The following is a 23,787-nucleotide window of genomic DNA, read 5'->3' as shown; positions in this document are numbered from 1 at the left end:
GACCACCCACCCATCTCTACACAGCCTGACCCACCGTCACACATCTTACTTACTCTAACACACCCTCATCCATCCTCACATACCCTCACTCACCTTCACCTCACCCTCATCTACTAAACTTACACACCCTTACCCACTCTCACGTACCCTCATTCACCCTACTGGCTGTGCCACACCCATTACCCCCACCCCCAAGCCCCTCTCCGGTTTGTCCCGGGTCAGCCTCAGTGATTCTGTCTCCATCCTCAGCAGGGCTGTGAGAGGTCTAGGACAGTGGATTGACTGTCGATTGTCAGTTGGATCCCGTGTGCGTTCTTCTGATGATTCTGTAATCCTGTTTATTTCACAGCATCCGAAAATCCGGGAGATTTTTAATGTGGAAAACCCAGAGTCCAATTTTTATTCCAAGTGCCTCACGGTGGTGTCAGGACCTGATTTCGTAAATCTGACCTTCGATAACTTTGTCGCCTTCAAAGCCAATGTGGTGAAGGTAAGAGGCATGCCGCCCAAAGCAGTGTTCCAGAGAGACAGGCTGTCTGTGAAATCACAACAAAAATATCACTCTCCAATATCAGCACAACTCAGCACCCTCCGACAGTGCAGCACTCCCTCAGTACTGATCCTCCGACAGTGCAGCACTCCCTCAGCACTGACCCTCTGACAGTGCAGCACTCCCTCTGCACTGACTTTCTGACAGTGCAGCACTCCCTCAGCACTGACCCTCTGACAGTGCAGCACTCCCTCAGCACTGACCCTCTAACAGTGCAGCACTCCCTCAGTATTGATCCTCTGACAGTGCAGCACTCCCTCAGTACTGACTCTTTGACATTAGAGCACTCCCTCAGTACTGACCCTCCAGCAGTTCAGGGCTCCCTCAGTATTGCTGGGTGGTCTGTGCTGTTTGACGGAAGATTGGACCGGGTAATTAGGGTACAGTGGGGTTAAAGACTGAAGGAACCCTGGCGGGTCCCTGTCTCCTTTCTTTGTTCTGGCGATGTGAGTGGGGAGAGGGAGTATGTATCGGAAGTTGGAGGGATGTGGTTTCTGACTGAATTTGTGCTTCCTGCAGGAAGACATTGCCAGTGCTTGTAAAAATAATCTGCAAATAAAGCAGTCACTGAGCTCTGTCTTTCCCGGAGCTCTGACATTGCACTGCTCCCCAGTCCGTCCTGACGGTGTGTGTGTGTGTCGTGCTGATACAGATACAGGCTCACACTCTCTGGTCCCTCACTTGTAACTTTGCCTATTCTCCATAGGGTTGGGCTGATGAAATACTCAATCTCGCGACTCATGTGCTGTCACACAATCCCCCTCGATCGGTCTCCATCCAGAAAATGTAAGTCTTCGTCAAAGCTCTACGCAGATTCTGCCAAAACACCTTCAACCACATGGTAGGGACTCTTTAAAATACAACACCCTCACAGGCACTGAGTGTGGGTCTGACAGAGTGTGTCTGTTCGTGTGACCGTGTGAGAGCGTGTGTTGGTGCAGGTCTAAGGGAGAGTGTGTGTTGGTGCGAGTGTGAAAGAGAGGGTGTGTGTTGGTGTGGGTCTGGGGGAGTGTGTGTGTTGGTGTGGGTCTGAGGGAGAGTGTGTTAATGTGTGTGAGAGAATGTGTGTGGGTGACAGTGTGTATGTTAATGTGTGAGTCATAAGAACATAAGAACTAGGAGCAGGAGTAGGCCATCTGGCCCTTCGAGCCCACTCCGCCATTCAGTAAGATTATGGCTGATCTTTTCATGGACTCAGCTCCACTTACCTGCCCTCTCACCATAACACTTAATTCCTTTACTGTTCAAAAAATTATCTATCTTAGCTTTAAAAACATTCAATGAGGAAGCCTCAACTGCTTCACTGAGCATGGAATTCCACAACTCTCTAGGTGAAGAAGTTCCTTCTCAATTTGATCCTAAATCTGCTCCCCCTAATTTTGAGGCTATACCCTCTTGTCCTAGTTTCACCTGCCAGTGGAAACATTCTCTCTACTTCTATCTTATCTATTCCCTTCATAATTTTATATAAAGAGCCCCCTCATTCTTCTAAACTCCAATGAATATAATCTTAGTCTACTCAGTCTCTCCTCATAAACCAACCGGCTCAACTCAAGAATAAACTTAGTGAACCTCGTCTGCATCCCCTGCAACCTAACCTCCCTGCTTTTAAACTCAATCCCTTGAGCAATGAAGGACAAAATTCCATTTGCCTTACTTGTTGTACCCGCAGACCAACCTTCTGTGTTTCATGCACAACGACAGAATGCTGCAAATTTTTACCATTAAAATAATAATCCTTTTTACTGTTATTCCTACCAAAAAAGATGACTCCACATTTATTAATATTTTACTCCATCTGACAGACCTTTGCCCACTCGTTTAAACTATCTATGACCCTCTGCAAAGTTTCACAGATCTCTGCCCCGATTTGCCTTTCCAAAATGCAGCACCTCACATTTATCTAAATTAAACTCCATCTGCCTCCTGCCCACATAAAGACAGTGCTATGTATACCATGACACTGTGGATTCAGATACACTGTTCATGCCCCGTCCCTCAGAGATTACAGGCTTGCTTCATGAACCTACCCTGTCAGAGGCCCAAGGAGCTGTCAGGTTCCCTGATACAACCCCCCGACACCACTGGGAGGCCTCTCATCCAGATCAGGAATCCAAATGCAGAAGAAAATATGTTTCAGTTGTAAACTCTTTACTACGCCATTGAATCATACATCACAACTGTGACTTTGAACAATATAAGTATCTTGACTTTCCCACTCTTCCACCGTGATCCTGTAGGTTTTTACTTTCTTGCTTCACACACACACACACACACACACACACACACAGACATGAGGTCATAGAATCATGGAGATGTACAGCATGGAAGCAGAATTTTCAGTCCAACTCATCCATGCTGACCAGGTTTCCTCGACTGATCTAGCCTCATTTGCCTGTGTTTGGCCCATACCCCTCTAAACCTTTCCAATTCATATACCTGTCTTAATATCTTTTAAATGTCGTAACTGTATCTGTATCTACCACTTCCTCTGGTGTTCAAACCACCCTCTGCGTGAAAAAGTAGACCTTCAGGTCCCTTTTAAATCTTTCTCCTTTCACCTTAAAATTATGCTTTCTAGTCTTGAACTTCTCTACCATGGTGACACACACACACACATACCCTACTTACAAATATCAACACACAAACAGACACACTGATACGTATACACACAGCCATGCACACATCAACACACAGGTATACATACAAACATGCTGACCCAAAGATACTGCCACCGTGCCGTGGGCGGCACCGTGGCCCAGTGGTTAGCACTGCTGCCTCACAGCGCCTGTAGACCCGGGTTCAATTCCTGACTCAGGCGACTGACTGTGTGGAGTTTGCACATTCTCCCCGTGTCTGCGTGGGTTTCCTCCGGGTGCTCCGGTTTCCTCCCACAGTCACAAAGATGTGCGGGTCAGGTGAATTGGCCATGCTAAATTGCCCGTAGTGTTAGGTTAAAGGGGTAGATGTAGGGGTATGGGTGGGTTGCGCTTCGGCGGGTCGGTGTGGACTTGTTGGGCCGAAGGGCCTGTTTCCACACTGTAAGTAATCTAATCTAATCTAATACCAACTGTGCCCCGCCCCCTCCATCATTCGCTGCCTCCTTTCTTCAACAATCTCCTTTCCTCTAAGAATCAGTGCCCTGATACCATATAATCCCCACAGCATGGAAACAGGCCATTAGGCCGAACAGGCACACACCAATTCTCTAAAGAGTATCCCGCCCAGACCCACTCCCCTACCCTACCCTACACTTCCATGACCAATGCACCTAACCTACAAATTCCTGAACAATATGGGCAATTTTGCACAGTCAATTCACCTAACCTGCACCATATTTGAACTGTGGGAGGAAACCAGTGCACCCAGAGGAAATCCATGCAGACACAGGGAGAAAGTGCAAACTCCACACAGACAGTCGCCCAAGGCTGGAATTGAACCTGGATCTCTGACGCTGTGAGGCAATAATGCAAACCATTGAGCCATCTTGATCCTATTTCCTCATTGATCATATCCTACACCACCCCAGCTCCCCAACCTAACCCAGCCACTCACTAATCGTCTCATGGGTTTACCCTCCACTCTGTGACCCGTTCTCACAACTACCCCCAGGCCACAGTTCTGGCACTGATCCAGTCAGGAACTGGCAGTTGATGGATGTAGGTCAGTCCACGCTGAGAGCTCAGGAATCTGTGAGAAATGTTGACTGGTTCTGTTGTTTTATCTATTGCAGGTACACAAAGATAAAATTATTTGTGAATGAAGAGAGAAGAATTCCAGTCAGAAAGTATGTAGAGAATTTTAAAAGAAATAATCTCAACTTTGGAGGTCTGGAATTGAAAAAATCTCAGATGTAACAATAATCTCTGTGGACAAATCATTGAATTTAACCACTGATCCTGATATTTAAATAACTCATTGATGATAAAGTATTGCTGTCATTTAAGTCACTGTGGAGTTAAGGGTCACAAACAAAACAGAAATTGGTGTAAAAACTCAGTTCAGCAGAGAGAAATAAAGTTGACATTTTGGGTTGAGGGTGCCCCTTCCTCAGAACTGGAGTCACCTTTCCTCAGGACTAGAACTAGAAAGATTATCTCTGATGTGTCTCCATAGATGCTGCCAGACCTGCTGAGCTTTTCCAGCGATTTCTGCTTTTGCGATTTCTGCTGACCTACAGCATCTTCAGTTCTTTTGGTTTTTTTACTTTGTGGAGTTCAGGGTGTTCTCCTCTCATGTCTGCAGTATTTACCAGATGTTTCCAGCTGATAGGAAGAGGGTAGAAGCAGCACTGGTTGCGAGTCAACTCCCCAGGCTCAAGGTGAGTGTCAACTGAACCATATCATGCTGTAAACTACTGTAAACATATGGTCAAGAGTGGGAGAATCTGCCGTTCAATAAGATGTGGCTGCTGTGATTATAAACCGAACTCTACCTTCTGACCTATCCCCGATAATCTTTCACCCCCTTGCTTAGAAAAAGTTTGTTTCACAAAAGTTGAAAACATGTATCAACAGATTCAGGAACAACTTCTTCCCCACTATTATCAGACTTATGAACGGACCTCTCATTTATTAGAGTTGATCTTTCTTTGCATCTTCGCCATAGCTGTAACCTATATTCTGCATTCTGTCTATTACCCTGATGTACTTACGTACATTAGCGGGATAGCATGCAAAACAGTACTTCTCACTGTATCTCAGTACATGTGACAATGATAAATCAAAACAAATCAGATCAATACAATCTCCCTCAGCCTTCAAAATATTTAAAGATTCTGCATGCACTACTTTTTGAGGAAGGAAATTCCAAAGTCCCTTAATCCTCAGAGAAAAAGTATGTTTCCTCATCTCTGTTTTAAACAGGTGCCCCTTTATTTTTAAACTTTGACCCCTAGTTCTAGATTCTCCCAGAATCCTTTATACATCCACTCAGTCAAGTCCCCTCATGATCTTAGATGTTTCAATTAAGTCACCTCTGACTCTTCTAAACTCCAGATGATATAGGCCCAATCTGTCTAGCCTTTTCTCACAAGTCAACCTGATCACTCTAGTCTAGTAAATCTTCTCTCACCCGCCATGATTGTATTGTTATGAAGTTGAAGATGTGTACTGTACCTTTAAGAGAGAGTGAATGCTGTTCTGAATTGAGAGCTTACAACCACCTGTATATATGACAGATGGCAGTCCCAGAGTGTACTGGAAAATTGAAACTATGTATCATTTGGCTGTGAAATAGAAACCGGAGTTTTGGTTGCTATTTTGCTGTTTGCTGTTTTGATAACAATTCGAATTTAACCAATCAGTTTAAATTATGCCCCAGGATACCAAAACCCAATTGAGTTTGAATTTATTGCTTTGCCAACATCGAACCAATGAGATGATCCAATGTTAGGGGTATAAAATGCAGACATTTTGAAAATTGGTCAGAGAGCAATTGCAAACCAGACAGAAATGTAGGGAGAACTAACACCTTGCTCTCCAGAAATTAGGGAACACTCTCAATCAAAGGTACCTTTTCATATGAAATATACCTGCAGTAAAATCAAAGAAGTAACCCAGGGAGATCTTTAGCTGGAAGAAGAAAGAACAGAAGACGACAGTGGCTGTGTGGTTTTGAAATAAAGTTAATGTAATTTTAATAAGTGTTTTATTGGAACAGCATATTGGTATAAAGTTGAAGACCGATAATAAGCAGTTAAACGAAAGGGGGGAATTAGAATTGTGAATAGTTGTTTAATGTTTACTTTTAGAGTTAAAAATAAATTGATTATTTTCTTTAAATAGTGGAATTTGGGAGTTCTCTGTCACTCATATTTGAACAGATTACGAGGCGAGGTGAGCTTTTCTGGGTATTTGGTTTAATTAACAGGGGAGGTTCACCTCTGTGTCATAACAGTGTTCAATGGAAGAGCAGACTTGAAGGGGTGAGTGGCCTCTTCTCACTCATTTTTGTTTCTCTACATTTCTATTACAGCCCCATAAAGGGTACAATCCTGTCACTCCTAAGAGGTTACAATCATTCCAAAGATTACAGTCTCCCCTATAGAGATGGTCACGCCCCAGAGTTTGTCCATCATCCTATTGAAAGGTGGAGCAAGAACAAAGACCTGGTGATCTCTTCTTGTGGCTAACAGCTATGTTCCTATTACAGTCTCCACAGGAATTACAGCTCCCCTGCAGAGATTACAGCTGCACACTCCACCCAAACCCAGGATTACAGTGCATCCAGAGACTACGGTCGCTCAGTCAATAGCTGCCACACCCATTAACAAGACCCTCCTTAATAATGTTTCTCTTACTGTTTATATTCAGACCGACTTGATCAATCCGGAAGATTTCACTGAATCGACCTTCAAAGTGTTTCTGTCGCATCTGTGTCTCTGGCCAGAAGTCAATCAGATCTTCGAACTGATGTAAGGCTCTTCCTCAAATTTTGACCTGAATTGAATTTATTGTCACGCGCACCGAGGCACAGTGAAAAACTTTGTCTTGCGAGCAATACAGACAGATCACGGGCGGCACGGTGGCACAGTGGTTAGTACTGCTGCCTCACAGCGCCAGAGACCCGGGTTCAATTCCAGACTCCAGCGACTGACTGTGTGGAGTTTGCACATTCTCCCCGTGTCTGCGTGGGTTTCCTCCGGGTGCTCCGGTTTCCTCCCACAGTCCAAAGATGTGCAGGTCAGGTGAATTGGCCATGCTAAATTATCCGTAGTGTTAAATAAGGGGTAAATGTCAGGGTATGGGTGGGTTGCGCTTCGGCAGGACGGTGTGGACTTGTTGGGCCGAAGGGCCTGTTTCCACACTGTAAAGTAATCTAATCTAATCACAGAGTTAACTAGCATAGATAAGTAAATAATAGGCAACCAGCGGCAAAAACCAAAACACGTACAGGCGAATGTTAAGAGTTTGTGAGTCCATTCAGTATTCTAACAACAGTAGGGTAGAAACTGTTGCAAAACTGGCTGGTGGTAGAGGTTGTAGAAAAACGTTGCCAAGGCGGGATGAAGCTTTGAGAATGCTGGTGGCCTTTACTTGACAGCGGGCCTGGTAGATAGATTCTATAGATGGGAAGTTGGCCTTTGTGATTGTCCGGGCCGAGTTCGCCACTCTCTGTAACCGTCTCTGATCCTGAATGGTACAGTCGCCATATCAGGTAGAGATACATCCAGACAGGATGCTCTCGATGGCACACCTAAAAAAGCTGGTAAGGGTATTCACCGTCATGCCAAATTTCCTCAGCTGCCTGAGGAAGGAGACGTCATTGGGCCTTTGTAACCAGTGTGTCCACATGAAGAATCCAAGAAAGCTTGTTGTGGATGACCACTCCCAGGAGCTTGACACTCTCCACTCTTTCCACCTCTGTGCTGTTAATGTGTAAGGGGGGTGGGGGGACATGAGTAACATCCCGCTGAAAGTCAATAATGAGTTCCTGGTTTCTTGGTTTCTACAATAGTGAAAAATGCTTCTGTTCAGTGTGAATTGAGATCCATTCCTGAACTGTACATTCTACTGTCACTTTGTCCCAGGGTTTGCCTGGATTTCTGTAACCTGATCGGGTGTTGGCTGTAAGCAGTGAACCTCAGGGAGAGAAAATATCATGGCAGCACAGAGACCCCCTCTAAGGGCAGTTTCCATGACCTAGTGGAGAGCTCTCTGCCTATCTACCGCTCAATATTTTATCAAATCTTTACATGAATCTGGAAGAATTTACAGACAGAGGAAGGGATGAATGGAGGGATGATTATACTTATTTTTTGGGGAGTTAGTCGACCCCATGATGGGTTACAGTTTACATTTTGTTTCCTCTATTCTTTCACGGGATGTGGATATCACTGGCTAGGCCAGCATTCATTGCCCATTCCTAATTGCTCTAAGTTGAGTGGCTGACTCAGGAAATTAATAGTGAACCAGACTACCGATGGTCTGGAGTCACATGTAGGCCACACCAGGTAAGGATGGCAGATTTCCTTCTCTGAAGGACATGAGTGAACCAGATGGGTTTTGGTCTCAATTTGATAAGGATCACATAAACCCTGGCTTTCAATTTTAATTGAAATGAATGAATTCTGAATTGAAACAACAATGGCAGTAGTGGGATTTGAACCTATGTCCCTGGAACACGAACCTGGGCCTCTGGATTACTAATCCAGTAGCATCAGTACACCTTTACACAGATAATGAGGATGGGATTAAGCTGGTTGGATAATGTGTACATGAAGTATGATGCAGCTTGTATATTCTGTGAACTCTCGAGCTAGTGAGACAGGTGGTTGAATTCACAGGTCAATCTTCTCTCTTTCTCAGGGATGTGATGGTAAAGCCATACTTGACTCGACAACAGCTGTCCACCTTTATAAACACAATCCAGAGGGATTCCCGACTCCCTGACTTTCTTTTTAAACTAGCACAACCTGAACAAGTGCAGAAACTGATTGAGAAATATGAACCTGCAAAAAATAACATTCATAAAGGTCAGTCTTATTCATGTATTCCCACTAACCTGAAGTGAAAGGTCAGTCTGATTCATGTATTCCCACTAACCTGGGATGAAAGGTCGATCCTATTATGCATTCCCACTAACCTTGTGTGTAAGGTTAGTCCTAGTCATGTATTCTCATTAACTTGGAGTGAAAGGTTAGTCTTACTCAAGTATTCCCACTATCTTGGGGTGAATGGTCAGTCCTATTCATGTATTCCCATTAACCTTGGATGAAAGGTCTATTTGATTCATATATTCCCACTGAACTGGTGTAGCAGGACTTTCCAGCAGGAGGCAGTGATGGTATTGGAGGGCACTGAGAGAGGGAGCTGAGCACTGGCAGGTGGTGGCAGTGAGGGAGGATAGCTGGGGTCGTAAAGTAGACTCTTAGTGTCTTTTAGAGAAAGTGAGGGCTGCAAATGCTGGAGTTTCTTTTTGCTGCAGATGCTGGAGATTCCTGAAGAAGGGCTTATGCCCGAAACGTCGATTCTCCTGCTCCTTGGATGCTGCCTGACCTGCTGCGCTTTTCCAGCAACACATTTTCAGCTCTTAGTGTCTTTTGTAGAAGGAGAGCAGATGGGAAGGTGGGGGAGTAGATTAGTTACTAGCAGTAGCCCATGAGTTCTGCTCCAAGTATGTACAGTAAATAGTTCATTGTTTATCCTTGATTTCCCTTCTCATTTGTAATAACCTGATGCCAGTGGGACAAGGAATTCCACCTCATGATCTTTGGGGCTTCTGTGTGTTCAAATCTCATGTCACATGAGGTCACATTCCCAACAACCTGGGGTGAAAGGTCACTCTGTTTCAGGTATTCTCACTGTAAAGCAACAACTTGATTCTAAAACTCTCCTCCTTGTTTTCAAAGTGTTCCATGGGTTTGCACTTTCGTTTATCTGCAACCTCTTCTCTGAGTTGTAACTCACTGTGACGGCTGACTTCTTTACAATTCCAGGCTTTAATCATTCCACCGCTGGTAATCATACTTCCTGCTTTGTCCCTCAGAAATTGCCTCCTTATTTCTGTCAACCTTTTACTCCTACTCAATGAGGCTCCTTGGTTCCTCTGACCTAACAGGTTTGGACTTCATGGGGTGCTGCGATCTTCCACGCGCAAACCCTACCCTCCACCCTGGCCCCATGTAAATCACAAACGCAGTACCCTCAGGTAATCATCCCGGGGACAGACTATGCTTCTCTTACTCACAGACATCTCACCTCCCAGAGGCTGCTGGCCAATCAGATGGAGTCCCAGCAGTGCCAGTTGGAAGCAGTGGCCACTGCCAGGATTGCAGGCTGCCTTGCCACCCAGAGAGACCCATGTCAATCCGTAGGTTGAGTAAGATGGGGAAGGGCGAAGGTCATTCGCAGTGAGGGGGCTAAAATGGGGCATGGGACTGGGTTCAAGAACACTTGTAAATGGGTCCCCTGTCTCACCCAGTACCAGTCCACGTGGCTAAAGCCGCCTAACTCCCCTGCAAAATGGCGGCAACAGAATGACCTTTTTAGTTGGCCACTTAGAAGCCTTAATAGGTCTAACGGTAAATGTAAGACAGGTGGGGGGTGCTGGACACACACATGGCAGCACAGTCTAGATGGGATGAAGGGCCCCTTCTCATACTTTATGACTCAATGATACATGTGGCTGTGTGTTGAATTTTGTTTGAGAACGCTTTGAAAAGGATGAGGGTTTGGGCAGATGCCATTGCTCAGATCGAATCAAGAATCGCTATTATTTTGTTCAGCCCATTGTGTCTGTACCGATTCTATTCCCTAGCACCAATCTCTCGCCTTTTCATTCCAACTAACCTGGGGTGAAACGTCAGTCTGATTCATGTATTCCCATTAAACTTGTGTAACAGAACCACCAATTGTAGGTGGCGATGGTGTTGGAAGACACTGAGATAGGGAGCCGAGCCTCTGGGACCGCCACCAGCAGGTGGTGATAGTGACGGAGGAACCCCCCCACCTCACAACCATGCACACCATCCAATGCGGAGAAAGTGAGGACTGCAGATGCTGGGGATCAGAGCTTAAAAATGTGTTGCTGGAAAAGCGCAGCAGGTTAGGCAGCATCAAAGGAGAAGGAGAATCGACGTTTCAGGCATAAGCCCTTCTTCCTGAAGAAGGGCTTATGCCCGAAACGTCGATTCTCCTTCTCCTTTGATGCTGCCTGACCTGCTGCGCTTTTCCAGCAACACATTTTTAAACACCATCCAATGCCCCTCTTGAATGCCTCAATTGAACTTGCCTCCACCACACTTCCAGGCAATGCATTCCAGACCCCAACTACTTACTATGTGAAAAATACTTTTCTCACAGCACCCTTGTTTTATTTGAAGGTCACTGTAAATCTATGGCCCACTTGTTCATATTCTTTTTACAAGTTGGAACAGCTTCTTACCATCTACTCTATCCAGCTCCTGCTTGTGATTATGAAACCCTCTACTTAATCTCTTCTCAGCTTCTGCTCTCCAAAGAGGACACTGCCAACTTCTTCAGTTTATCCTCATCACTGAAGTTCCTCATCCCTGGAACCATTCTTCTAGACTTTGGGTTCGAACCCATTCCAGCTCAGATAGACCCAAGGCCCCCTTTATCTTACCCTTGACCAAGCCAAAAACACAGGCACTTTGACGTGATTCTGCAAAAGGTGGGGCAGCTTGGTCGCTAGCACTGCTGCTTCACAGTGCTAGGGATTTGGGTTCAATTCCAGCCTTGGGCAATTGGGTGGAGTTTGTCCATTCTCCCCGAGTCTGCATGGGTTTCCTCTGGATGCTCTGGTTTCCTCCCACAGTCAAAGGATATGGGATAGACAGGGTTACAGTGAGGGGGTGGGTCTGGGTAGGATGCTGTTATGAAAGGTCAGCATGGCCTTGATGGGCTGAATGGCCCACTGCCACATTGCAGGGATTCTGTGACATATCTTTAGGCAGGGAAGTAAATCACTTTGGAGTGCTCTATTATCTTAAAAGACACTTGATATCTGCACATTGTTGTTATTGAGGGCAATGAGGAGGATATGACGAACTGAATGCAGAATGAACGTCCTTCAGGTTCTGAAGAGGAGTCAAACTGGACTCGAAACATTAACTGTTTGCTTCTCTACAGATGTTGCCAGACTTGCTGAGTTTCTCCAGCATTCTCAGCGTCTGTTTCAGATTTCCAGCACCCATAGTAGTTTGCTTTAACTAATACAAAAACGTTTACTAATATAACATGAAATAATACTTAACTAATAAACGTTGAGTGTAGAATGAGAGGGAAATGACAAATCCTTAGAGTGGGGTATATGGAATTGAGGTTACTTCAAATAATCTTACGTAAATGGAAGAAAGTGAGAACTGCAGATGCTGGAGATCAGAGTCGAAAAGTGTGACGCTGGAAAAGCACAGCAGGTCAGGCAGCATCCAAGGAGCAGGAGAGTCAACATTTTGGGCATAAATCCTTCATCACGTATGCCTGAAACATTGATTCTGTTGCTCCTAGGATGCTGCAATGACCTGCTGTGCTTTTCCAGCGTCACACTTTTCGAACCTTTTGTTAACACCTGCTCAATGGCTATTAACATATCATTTTACTGTTGAATTTGAAGACCCAATCATGCGTAGCTTCCAGGGCCCACCAGATCCACTTTGAAACAGCTCACTCTCTGATCTAACTGAGACTCTTTTGGTTTCTTCACAGGTCACATGTCTCCGGAAGGGCTAGTCTGGTATTTATCTGGGCCAGAGAACTGTCTGTTGTACCCAGACAGACTGACGGTGTATCAGGACATGACGCAGCCTCTGTCACATTACTTTATCAACTCCTCTCACAACACATACCTCACTGGTAAAAAACATGGCGGGACCCAAATAAATCCTGAAAAAAAGAGGGATTGGGAGTGCTGTAGATTCACTCTCAATGTTGTCAGGGACAGAATTCCAGGATTTTGACTCAGCCACAGTGAAGGAATAGCAATATATTTCCAAATCAGGATAGTATGTGGATAATAGGGGAACTTGCAGGGTGCTGTGTTCCCATACAGCTGCTGTTTTATGGATGCAAAGGGAATGAGTGAGGAAGAGAGTGATGAATATTAAACACATACTTGCTGTTTTGTGCTAGAAATCATTTTGCAGGGGTCTCTGAGAAGGCTACCCATTAATCAATAAAAGTGATGCAGCAATTGGTGCTGAAGGCCAAGTACTACAGGCCATTTCCTTTCATCTTGTGTTCACAGTTGTTTAGTTGATGAGTATGCAGATACTTCAATAAATACATACATTTTCTAATTAACCTGATAAGAGATCTTATTACACTCCTCTGGAGCAGGTGGGATTTGAATCCAGGCCTCCTGGGTCAGAGGTAGGGGCACTATTACTGTGCCACACAAAACCATTTTGAAACAAGGTATTCCCACTAATAAATATGATTCGTAAATATGTACATTCATTCAATATATTTATATTTTGATGAGTACATCCTTTCATGTATGCAGAGACCTGCTGGAGGTTGTGCAACAGTGTGAATGAATAGGAATAAACGTTGATGAACATATATTGAGTATTCATTATGAAGTATGTGCACTTGCAGAATATTGATATATATTGAAGGTTAACTGTGCTCATTGACCTATGTGTGTACCCAGTGACAAAGATCTATATCTATTGATGAATGTATGTATTATTGATGAATATATATGCTGATCAGTGAAGCTGTGTACCATTGATAGGAAGGATATTATTAGGCTGAAGAGGGTTCAGAATAGATGCACCAGGATGTTGCCAAGTATTGAAGGTTTGAGTTATAAGGAAAGGTTGGATAGGCTGGGACGTTTTTCACTGGAGCATAAGAAGTTGAGAGGTGACCTTATAGAATTTTATAAAATAACAAGGGGTATAGAGAGAGTTAATGGTAGTTGTCTTTTTCCTAGGATAGGGAATTTTAAGACTGGGGACATTTTTAAGGTGAGAGGAGAGCGATTTAAAAAAGACACTGGGGCAAATTTTTTACACAAAGGGTGGTTTGAACTTCCTGGGGAAGTGGTGGATGGAGGTACAATTATGTTTAAGAGACATTTGGATAAGCACATGAATGGGAAAGGTTTTGAGGGATATTGGCCAGGAGCGGGCAGGTGGGACTAGTTTAGTTTGGGAACATGGTCAGCCTGGATTTGTTGGACTAAAAGGTCTGTTTACGTGCTCTATGACACCATGTATACTCATTGATGAATATGAGAGACAGTGAACACTGCAGATGGTGGAGATCAGAGTCAAAAACTGTGATGCTGGAAAAGCACAGCTGGCCAGGCAGCATCCGAGGAACAGGAGAGTCAACGTTTTGAGTGTAAGCTCTTAATCAGGATTGAAGAGCTTATGCTCGAAATGTTGACTCTCCTGCTTCTAGGATGCTGCCTGACCAGTTGTGCTTTTCCATCACCACAATTTTTGTCATTGATGAATATGTGTACCATTGATGAATATGTATATCTATTCATGAGTATATGTTTGTCATTGATGAATGTGCGTACCCATTCATAGGTATATGTACCATTGATAAAGATGTACATCCATTGATAAAAACATGTACCATTGATAAATATGTATACTCAATGATAAGTGTGTGTACCACTGATGAATATGTGCACTCATCAATGAATATGTGTACCATTGACAAAAACGTATACTCATTGATGAATATGTACAATCACCAAACATTCTGTATACTTTTGAAGGAGTTCTTGCCACTTTGAGCATTTCTGCCTTTGATATTGATCCTCTCTGCTTTGTTTCTTCCTCTCCTGCCAGCTGGCCAGTTCTCTGGGATCTCCTCCCCAGAAATGTATCGCCAGGTCCTGCTGGCTGGCTGTCGCTGTCTAGAACTCGACTGTTGGAAAGGACGGCCGCCAGATGAAGAACCAGTCATCACACACGGCTACACCATGACCACAGAAATTCTCTTCAAGGTAACCTTAGGAACCCTGGACTTGGTGAGAGGGTCAGGCTGAAGCTGGGGAGGTGGTTTTATTGAGTTCATGACTCAGGCCGGTGTACATTGATGGCATTTGTTATGGGCGAACATTATTGCACAGATTCACTGGGAAGTCCCCTCTCTGATTGTGACCTGAGCTTGATTCCTGCTTGGTCTCTGCAGTGAAACTGGGTCCCAGTTGCTTGTTGCTCTTGAAAGAATCGAGACATTTCCATTTGGTTTATGGGGTTCCTCAGTAATGTCAGTAATGGTCAAATTGCGTCATGTTAACATTGCCAAGGCCATGTTTGGGTGTTATCCCAGTGTACCTGATCACATTCCAGAGCATCTGATCCACGTGATCACATCCAGCGTACCTGATCTATGTGCTGACAATCCAGAATACTTGATCTAGCTGATCACGTCCCAGTGTACTCTATCTACCTGATCATGTTCCAGATTATCTGATCTGCCTGGTCACATCCCAGGGTAGGAGGAAGTGAGGACTGCAGATGCTGGAGATCAGAGTCAAAAAGTGTGGCGCTGAAAAAGCACAGCAGGCCAGGCAGCATCCGAGGAGCAGGAGAGTCGACGTTTTAGGCATAAGCTCTTCATCAGATATGTTGGAGGGGGTAAGGGGGCTGAGAGATAAATAAGAGGATTGGTGTGGGAAAGGTAGCTAGGAAGGCGATAGGTAGGTGCCCAGGGGAGGGTGAAAATGCTAGGTGGGAGGGGAGGGTGGAGCAGATAGCTGGGAAGGAAGATGGACAGGTAGGACAGTTCAAGGGGGCGGTGCAGAGTTGGAGGATTGGATCTGGGATGAGGAGGGAGAAGGGGAGATTAGGAAACCCCACACTGCCCAGTTCTACCACCTACACAAAATCCACAAACCTAATTGCCCAGTCGACCTATCATCTCTGCCTGCTCCTGCTCCACCGAATGTATCTCCTCATATCTCGACACCGTCCTGTCCCTCTTGGTCCAGGAACTCCTCACATACATTTGGGACACCACCTCCACCTCCTCCATGAGTTTTGTTTCCCCTGTCCCCAATGCCTTGTCTTCACCATGGACATCCAGTCCCTGTACATGTCCATCTGCTATGGCAAAGGCCTCCAAGCCCTCTGTTTCTTCCTCTCTCGCTGACCCAACCAGCATCCCTGCACTCATTCAATTGGCGGAACTGGTCCTCATGCCCAAAATAACTTCTCCTCCGAATCCTCCCACTTTCATCAGACAAATGGACACCTGCATGGGCCCCATGCCTGCCTCTTCATTGGATACATGCAACAGTCCATCTTCTGCAGTTACACCGGCACCATACCCCACCTCTTCCTTTGCTACATTGATGACTATATTGGTGACACCTCGTGCTCCCACAAGGAGGTTGAACACCCCCCCCCCACCAGAAAAATGTGATCCCTTACTTCCAATACCTCCGCCTCGGCCATATCTGCTTCCAGGAGGAGCAGCGGAGCAATTCCACTCCAGGACATCCCAGATGGCCTTCTAGTTCAAGTACTGCAAAGGATCTTTTCACATCCAGCAGATATTTTCCTGCACATCCAAACACCTCATCACTTGAGTCCGTTGCTCTCCATGTGGTCTCCTCTACATTGCGGAGACAGGACGCCAACTCACAGAATGTTTCAGGGAAACAACCCCACTGCCCTCTGGCCGATCACTTCAACTCCCCCTCATACTTTGCCAAGGACATGCAAGTCCTGGGCCTCCTCCACCGCCAAATCCAAGCCACCTCATCTCCCACCTTGGGAGCCTTCAACTGCATGGCATCAATGTCAACTTCACCAGTTTTCTAATATCCCCTCCTCCCACCTCATCCCAGATCCAACCCTCCAACGTGGAACAGTCCTATCTATCCATCTTCCTTCCCACCTGTCTACTCCACCTTTCCCTCCAACCTATCACTATCACCCTCCCCCACCACCTGTACCTACCTATTGCCTTTCCAGCTACCATCCCCTCACCCTCCTATTTATCTCTCAGCCTCCTTGTCCCCACATTCCTGATGAAGGGCTGATGCTCGAAATGTCGACTCTCCTGCTCCCTGGATGCTGCCTGACCGGCTATGCTTTCCCAGAGCCACACTTTTCCAACCACATCCCAGAGTACTCGATCTACCTGATCACATTCCAAAGCATTCAGTCAGTAACCCAGTAATTGGTTTCATCACTTAACCACAAGATCAATATTCTTAGAACCATAATAAGAGGCCTCTCTTGTTAGTGTCCTCGATGATTGAGTACAGCATCGATGATTGCGAGCTGGTTTTATTCTGATGTAAGTTACTATAGTAACATTGGTATTTACTTGACAATAGTTCCAACAACTGAGTGCATCATCATGTATGAGCACACATGGATGTGTATGGGCTGACACAGGCACTTACTCCTTCGGTCTGGATCACAAATAAGTAAAGAGATACATTCACACAGATGCACAAGATAACCCCTGGAGTTGTATCCATGGGTGCAGATGCATTCATTTGTGTGTGATTAACACTAGTTTCTGGGCTCTGACAATAATTTGTGTGGCATCGGTAAAGTGGCAATAACAGTGCTATCCAGCAGCAGCCACTCAGCAATAACCTGCTCAGTGACGCCCAGTTTGGGTTCCACCAGAGCCACTCAGCTTCTGACCTCATTCCAGCCTTGGTTCAAAGATGGTCAAAAGAGCTGCATTCCAGAGGTGAGGTGAGAGTGACAGCCCTTGACATTATGACTGCATTCGACCAAGTGTGGCATCAAGAAGCCCCAGTAAAACTGGAATCAGTGGGTATCGGGGGCACCCACTGGTTGGAGTCACAACCGAGGAAGATAGTTGTGTTAATTAGAGATCAGTCATTTCCACTCCAGGACATAGAGTTATACAGCACGGAAACAGATCCTTCGGTCCGACCAGTCCATGCTGATCATGTTCCCAAACTAAACTAGTACCACCTGCCTGTGCTTGGGACATATCACTCCAAACCTTTCCTATTCATGTACCTATACAAATGTCTTTTAAATGTAATAGTTGTGCCCAAATCCTCAGGAAGTTCATTCCATACACTTTGCCCCTCTTGTCTTTTTGAAATCTCTCTCCTCTCACCTTAAAAATGTGCCCCTCGTCTGAAAATCTCCAATCCTAGAGAAATGACAACGATCATTAACTCTACTAAAGCCCTCATTATTTTAGAAACTTCTATAAAGTCACCTCTCAACTTCCTATGCTCCAGTGAAAAAAGTCCCAGCCTATCCAAGCCTTTCTTTCAAACCTTCCATACCCCACAACATCCTGGCAAATCTCTTCTGAACCCTCTCCAGCTTAATAATATCCTTCCTATAACTAGTAACTAGAACAGGCCTCACTAATGTTCCATACAACCTCAAATCCTGTGATCAGACATCTCATCAGAGGTTCCTCAAAATAGTGTCCTAGGCCATCCATCTTCAGCTGCTTTATCAATGACCTTCCCTCCATCATAAGGTCAGAAGTTGGAATGTTCACCAATAATTGCACAATGTTCAACACCATTCACAATTCCTCAGATACTGAAGCAGTCTATGTTCAAATACAACAAGATCTGGACAAAATCCAGGCTTGGGCTGACAACTGGCAAGTAACATTCGCGCCACATAAATGCCGATAATGAGAATCCCCAATTAATGATAATCCACCACCACTTGACATTCTATAGTGTTACACCACTGAATCCCCCACTATTAACATCCTGGGTGTTACCATTGACCAGAAAACTCACTGGACTCACACAATAAACAAGTGGCTACAAGGGCGGGTCAGAGGTTAGGAATACTGCAGCAAGTAACTCACCTCCAGACTCCCCAGAGCCTAAGCACCATCTACAAGGCACAAGTTGGGAGTGTAATAGAGTACTCCACACTTGCCTGGATGAGTGCAGCTCCAACAACACTCAAGAAGCTTGACGCCAAAACAGCCCACACGATTGGCACCACATCCACTCCCTCCACCACTAATGCTCAGTAGCAGCATCTTACAAGATGCACTGAAGAAATTCACCAAAAATCCTGAGTCAGCATCTTCCAAACCCAAGATCACTTCCATCTAGAAGGACGAAGGCAGCAGATACCACCTCCAAACCACTCACCATCTTGACTTGGAAAATATCACGGTTCTTGAACTTTCACTGGGTCAAAGTTCTGAATTCCCTCCCTAAGATCAATTTGGGTCAACCCACAGCACATGGACTGCAGCTGTTCAATAAGGTAGCTAACCCCTAACTTCTCAAGGGCAGCTAGGTGATGGTCCAGCTGGTGTTGCCACTTTCCTTATATGAATAAAAAAAACACCAGTATGTGGGCACAAACACTAGTCTGTGTGATGCCAACACAGTATTATTGACATGAGCATTAGTTGGGTCCATTACTTTTTGTCATTTACATAAATGCCTTGGATGTGAATATAGAAGGTATAGTTAGTAAGTTTGCAGATGACACCAAAATTGGAGGTGTAGTGAACAAGAATGAAGGTTACATCAGATTACAGCAGGATCTTGATCAGGTGGGCCAATGGGCTGAGGAGTGGCAGTTGGAGTTTAATTTAGATAAATGCGAGGTGTGGCATTTTAGAAAAACAAATCAGAGCAGGATGTATACACTTAATGGTAAGGTCCTAGGGAGTGCAGCTGAACAAAGAGACCTTGGAGTGCAAGTTCATAGCTCCTTGAAAGTGGATTCACAGGTAGATAGGATAGTGAAGAAGGTGTTTGGTATGCTTTTCTTTATTGGTCAGAGTATTGAGTACAGGAGTTGGGAGGTCATTTTGCAGCTGTACAGGGCATTGGTCAGGCCACTTTTGGAATACTATTGGAAGGGCGTTGTGAAACTTGAAATGGATCAGAAAAGATTTACAATGACATTGCCAGGGTTGGAAGATTTGAGCTGGTGAACAGGCTGGGACCTTTTTCCCTGGTGCATTGGAGGCTGAGGTTTATAAGATCATGAGGGGCATGGATATGATAAATAGACAAAGTATTTTCCCTGGGGTGGGGGAAGTCCAGAACTAGAGGGCATAGGTTCAGGGTGAGAGGAGAAAGATATAAAAGGGACCTTAGTTTCTATATTAGTTTCTATACATGCAGACAAAAAAGGACATCACTTAGACTGGGACAACACACACATCCTAGGACAGGCAAAAAAAGACAAACATGAGAATTCTTAGAGGTATGGCATTTTAACCAGTACTCTCCATCAACAAAAACATCGATTTAGATCATATCTACCTTCCCTTGAAAAAAAACAGAAATGACATCACCCACCTTAAGAAACCAAGATATTTAAATAGAGAAGGGGACATATCACCAGCGCTTCCCTGGAAACTCTAACTGATGATGTTACCTAGTGACAAAAAGTCTGAAAACAAACCTTCAAGCTCAGCAAGCTAACTTCCATACTTATGCTAACACTAGTTTGTAGATACCATCTCTACTTTGTATACATTTTACACTGCAGTTTGCTGCTCACAATGCAGTCTCCTCTCCACTGCAGAGATGAAGTGTAAACCAGGGGACCACTTTGTGGAATGTCTATGTCTCCATAAAAATGACACTTCAACACACCACCATGTTCCCTGGTCAATGTTTCTGTCAGGGACCTTCTGGATTCAATATAGAGTTCAATAATTTTAGAACCTTTACCCACCCCCCACAGTCCAGACTCTGTCATGACATGGGCTGCTTTCAGCACAGCCAACCCATTTTCACCTATTTATGGGCCCCGTTACCAGTTTATCTGTCCCCTTGGTCATCCATTTATCTGTCTTTCTCTCCCTCTGGGCTCCATCTCCGCCTACTGTTTCCTCCTTTACCCTCCTGCCTTTAACATAGATACCAGATTTTCCTCGCTACTATCTAGTTCTGAAGAAGGATGATTGACTGAGTTTTTCCAGCACTTTCTGCTATTGTTAACATTGGTTTGTGTTCGGTTATAACTAGTTTGTTTACTGGTAACACTCATTTGGGACACTAACACTAGTTTTTGTAACAGCAACATTTGTGTGAGTGCACAGTAAATGAACATTCTGTCGATGTTTTCTGTAACAGGATGTGATTGAAGCTATCGCAGAAAGTGCTTTCAAAACGTCCCAGTACCCAGTTATACTGTCCTTTGAGAACCATGTTGACTCGTAAGTAAATTTGACTGTCCTGTTCCAAACTGTTAGTGGGGGTGATAATCAGACTGGAATGCAGACAGATTGTGGCTGATCCTCAACTCCACTTTCCTGCCTTTTCTCCAATACCTTCGATTCCTTCTTACTAATTAAAAATCTGTCTATCTCAGCCTTCACCATGCTTAATGACCCGGCCTCAATAACCCTCTGCGGTAAACGAATTGCACAGATTCACTCCCCTCTGAGAGAAGACATTCCTCCTCATCTCTGCCTTAGATGGACAATGCTTTGTTCTGAGATGATGCCGTTTGGTCCAATACTCTCCCACAAGGGGAAACAACTTTTCCACATCTTCCCTGTCAAGTGTCCCAAGAATCTTGTACATTTCATTAAAGTCATCTCTCATTCTTCTAAGCTCCCAATGAAAACAGGCCCAACCTACTCATCCTCTCCTCTTAAGACACCCCCTCCATACCCGGGATCAACCGAATGGACCTTCTCTGGGCTACCTCCAATGCCACTATATCTTTCCTTTTATAAGGGGCCCAAAACTTAGAACATTACACTGCAGTACAGGCCCTTCGGCCCTCGATGTTGTGCCGACCTGTGAAACCAGTCTAAAGCCCACCAAAGCTAAACTATTCCATTCTCGTCCATACGTTTATCCAATGACCATTTAAATGTCCTTAATATTGGAGAGTGCATTACTGTTCCATGCCCTTACTACTCTCTGAGTAAAGAAACTACCTCTGACGTCTGTCCTATATCTATCACCCCTCAATTTAAAGCTATCTCCCCTCGTGCTAGCCATCACCATCCAAGGAAAAAGGCTTTCACTGTCCACCCTATCTAATCCTCTGATCATCTTGTATGCCTCTATTAAGTCACCTTTGAACCTTCTTCACGCTAACAAAAACAGCCTCAAGACCCCCAGCTTTTCCTCATAAGACCGTCCCTCCATACCAGGCAAAATCCTGGTAAATCTCCTCTGCATCCTTTCCAATGTTTCCACATCCTTCCTATGATGTGGCGACCAGAACTGTAAGCAATACTCCAAGTGCAGCCTCACCAGAGTTTTGCAACATGACCGCATGGCTCCGAAACTCAATTCCTCTCCCAATAAAAGCTAACACACTGTTCATCTTCTTAACAGCCCTACCAACCTGGTGGCAACTCTCAGGGATCCATGTACATGGACACCGAGATCTCTCTGCTTATTCACACTGCCAAGAATCTTACCATTAGCCCAGTACTCTGCATTCCTGTTATTCCTTCTAAAGTGAATCACCTCACACTTTTCCGCATTAAACTCCACTTGCCACCTCTCAGCCCAGCTCTGCAGCTTATATATGTCCCTCTGTAACCTACAACATCCTTCGGCACTGTCCACAACTCCACTGACTTTAGTTTCATCCACAAATTACTAACCCAACCTTCTACACACTCATCCAGGTCATTTATAAAAATGAAAAACAGCAGTGGCTCCAAAACAGATCCTTGCGGTACACCATTAGTAACTGATCTCTAGGATGAACATTTCCCATCAACCACCAGCCTCTGTCTTCTTATAGCTAGCCAATGTCTGATCCAGACCCCTAAATCACCCTCAATCCCATGCCTCCGTATTTTCTGGGGAACCTTATCAAATGCCTTACTAAAATCCATATACACCACATCAACTGCTTTACCCTCATCCACCTGATGGTCACCTTCTCAAAGAACTCAATAAGGTTTGTGAGGCACAACCTACCCTTTACAAAACCATATTGACTATCTCTAATCAACTTACTCCTTTCTAGATCCTATCACTTATAACCCTTTCCAAAACTTTACCCACAACCGAATTAAGGGTCACTGCTCTATTTTGGAACACTTGGGGAAGTGCCTTTTCTGAGTCTTTACATCGCTCGTCGATGTTTGTGTACTCTCTAGCATCACCACAGACCAAGGACCAGGTGATACTGGTGGTATATGAGGCTGGTTGTTATCGTCATTATTAGCGGGGACCTACTGATGTTGTTGATGTTGTAGGATTTTGTGGACCGGCTTGCCCCCTTTTTTTTATTTTTATATTTTTTTGGTGGGGTTCGTCCGGTCCTTGTCTCGGTGGAGGATCTTATCTCACCGTTTACGGTTTTTGCTCACTTGTCACTAAAGAATTGTAAGAGTTCAGACAGAGTGAGTCTTGATGTCCTTTGGGCGAACGTATCATATCTCTCGATGCCCAGGAATTTCATGAGGCGGTTATTCATATCCAGCCACTTGCCTCGTGCGCCCATCACAAAGCCAAAGTATTTGGGGTCCACGCCTCCCGTCAATTCCTTGACCTCGGCATTCAGATGTTTATATTTCTCTTGTTTTTTTTGCCATGCTATTTCTAGTGCTTTACTGTCATTCTCGTACCACACTGTGACATCTATAACCGCGATCTTCTGGTCTTTTCCAAATATGATATCGGGCTTCCATAGAGAGCAAACAGCCTGTGCTCCACGTACGATGTCCAGCCGTACTTACTGACATGTTTCTGCAACTGGTCAGTGATCTTGTTATAGCGTTTTATTCGAGCATTTTTCACGAATGGGCAGCATCCTGAGATGTGTGATATGGTCTCGTTTGCCGAGTCACACCTTCGGCATAGTTTGTTTCAGT

The 23,787-nt window shown here is 44.8% G+C and overlaps 1 protein-coding gene across 3 annotated transcripts in view; it reads left to right on the top strand.

Annotated features, from left to right (window-relative positions):
• The window catches only part of LOC122553871 (1-phosphatidylinositol 4,5-bisphosphate phosphodiesterase beta-2-like), a 127,806-nt gene that overhangs the window by 26,577 nt on the left and 77,442 nt on the right, over window positions 1-23,787 (top strand). For 2 of the 3 annotated variants that reach the window (XM_043698322.1, XM_043698320.1), the window contains exons 4-12: window positions 350-490; window positions 1,257-1,336; window positions 4,284-4,337; window positions 4,796-4,871; window positions 6,865-6,965; window positions 8,860-9,026; window positions 12,721-12,867; window positions 14,826-14,983; window positions 21,071-21,153. In XM_043698322.1, coding sequence (XP_043554257.1) covers window positions 350-490; window positions 1,257-1,336; window positions 4,284-4,337; window positions 4,796-4,871; window positions 6,865-6,965; window positions 8,860-9,026; window positions 12,721-12,867; window positions 14,826-14,983; window positions 21,071-21,153 — 1,007 coding nt within the window. The remainder of the gene's footprint in view (window positions 1-349; window positions 491-1,256; window positions 1,337-4,283; window positions 4,338-4,795; window positions 4,872-6,864; window positions 6,966-8,859; window positions 9,027-12,720; window positions 12,868-14,825; window positions 14,984-21,070; window positions 21,154-23,787) is intronic. The other variant, XM_043698321.1, reaches the window with a different exon arrangement.

Source organism: Chiloscyllium plagiosum, chromosome 10 (genome assembly GCF_004010195.1).
Source record: "Chiloscyllium plagiosum isolate BGI_BamShark_2017 chromosome 10, ASM401019v2, whole genome shotgun sequence".
NCBI lineage: Eukaryota > Metazoa > Chordata > Chondrichthyes > Orectolobiformes > Hemiscylliidae > Chiloscyllium > Chiloscyllium plagiosum.
The sequence above is the reverse complement of the archived record's forward strand: the minus strand, read 5'-3'. Positions and strand labels throughout refer to the sequence as shown.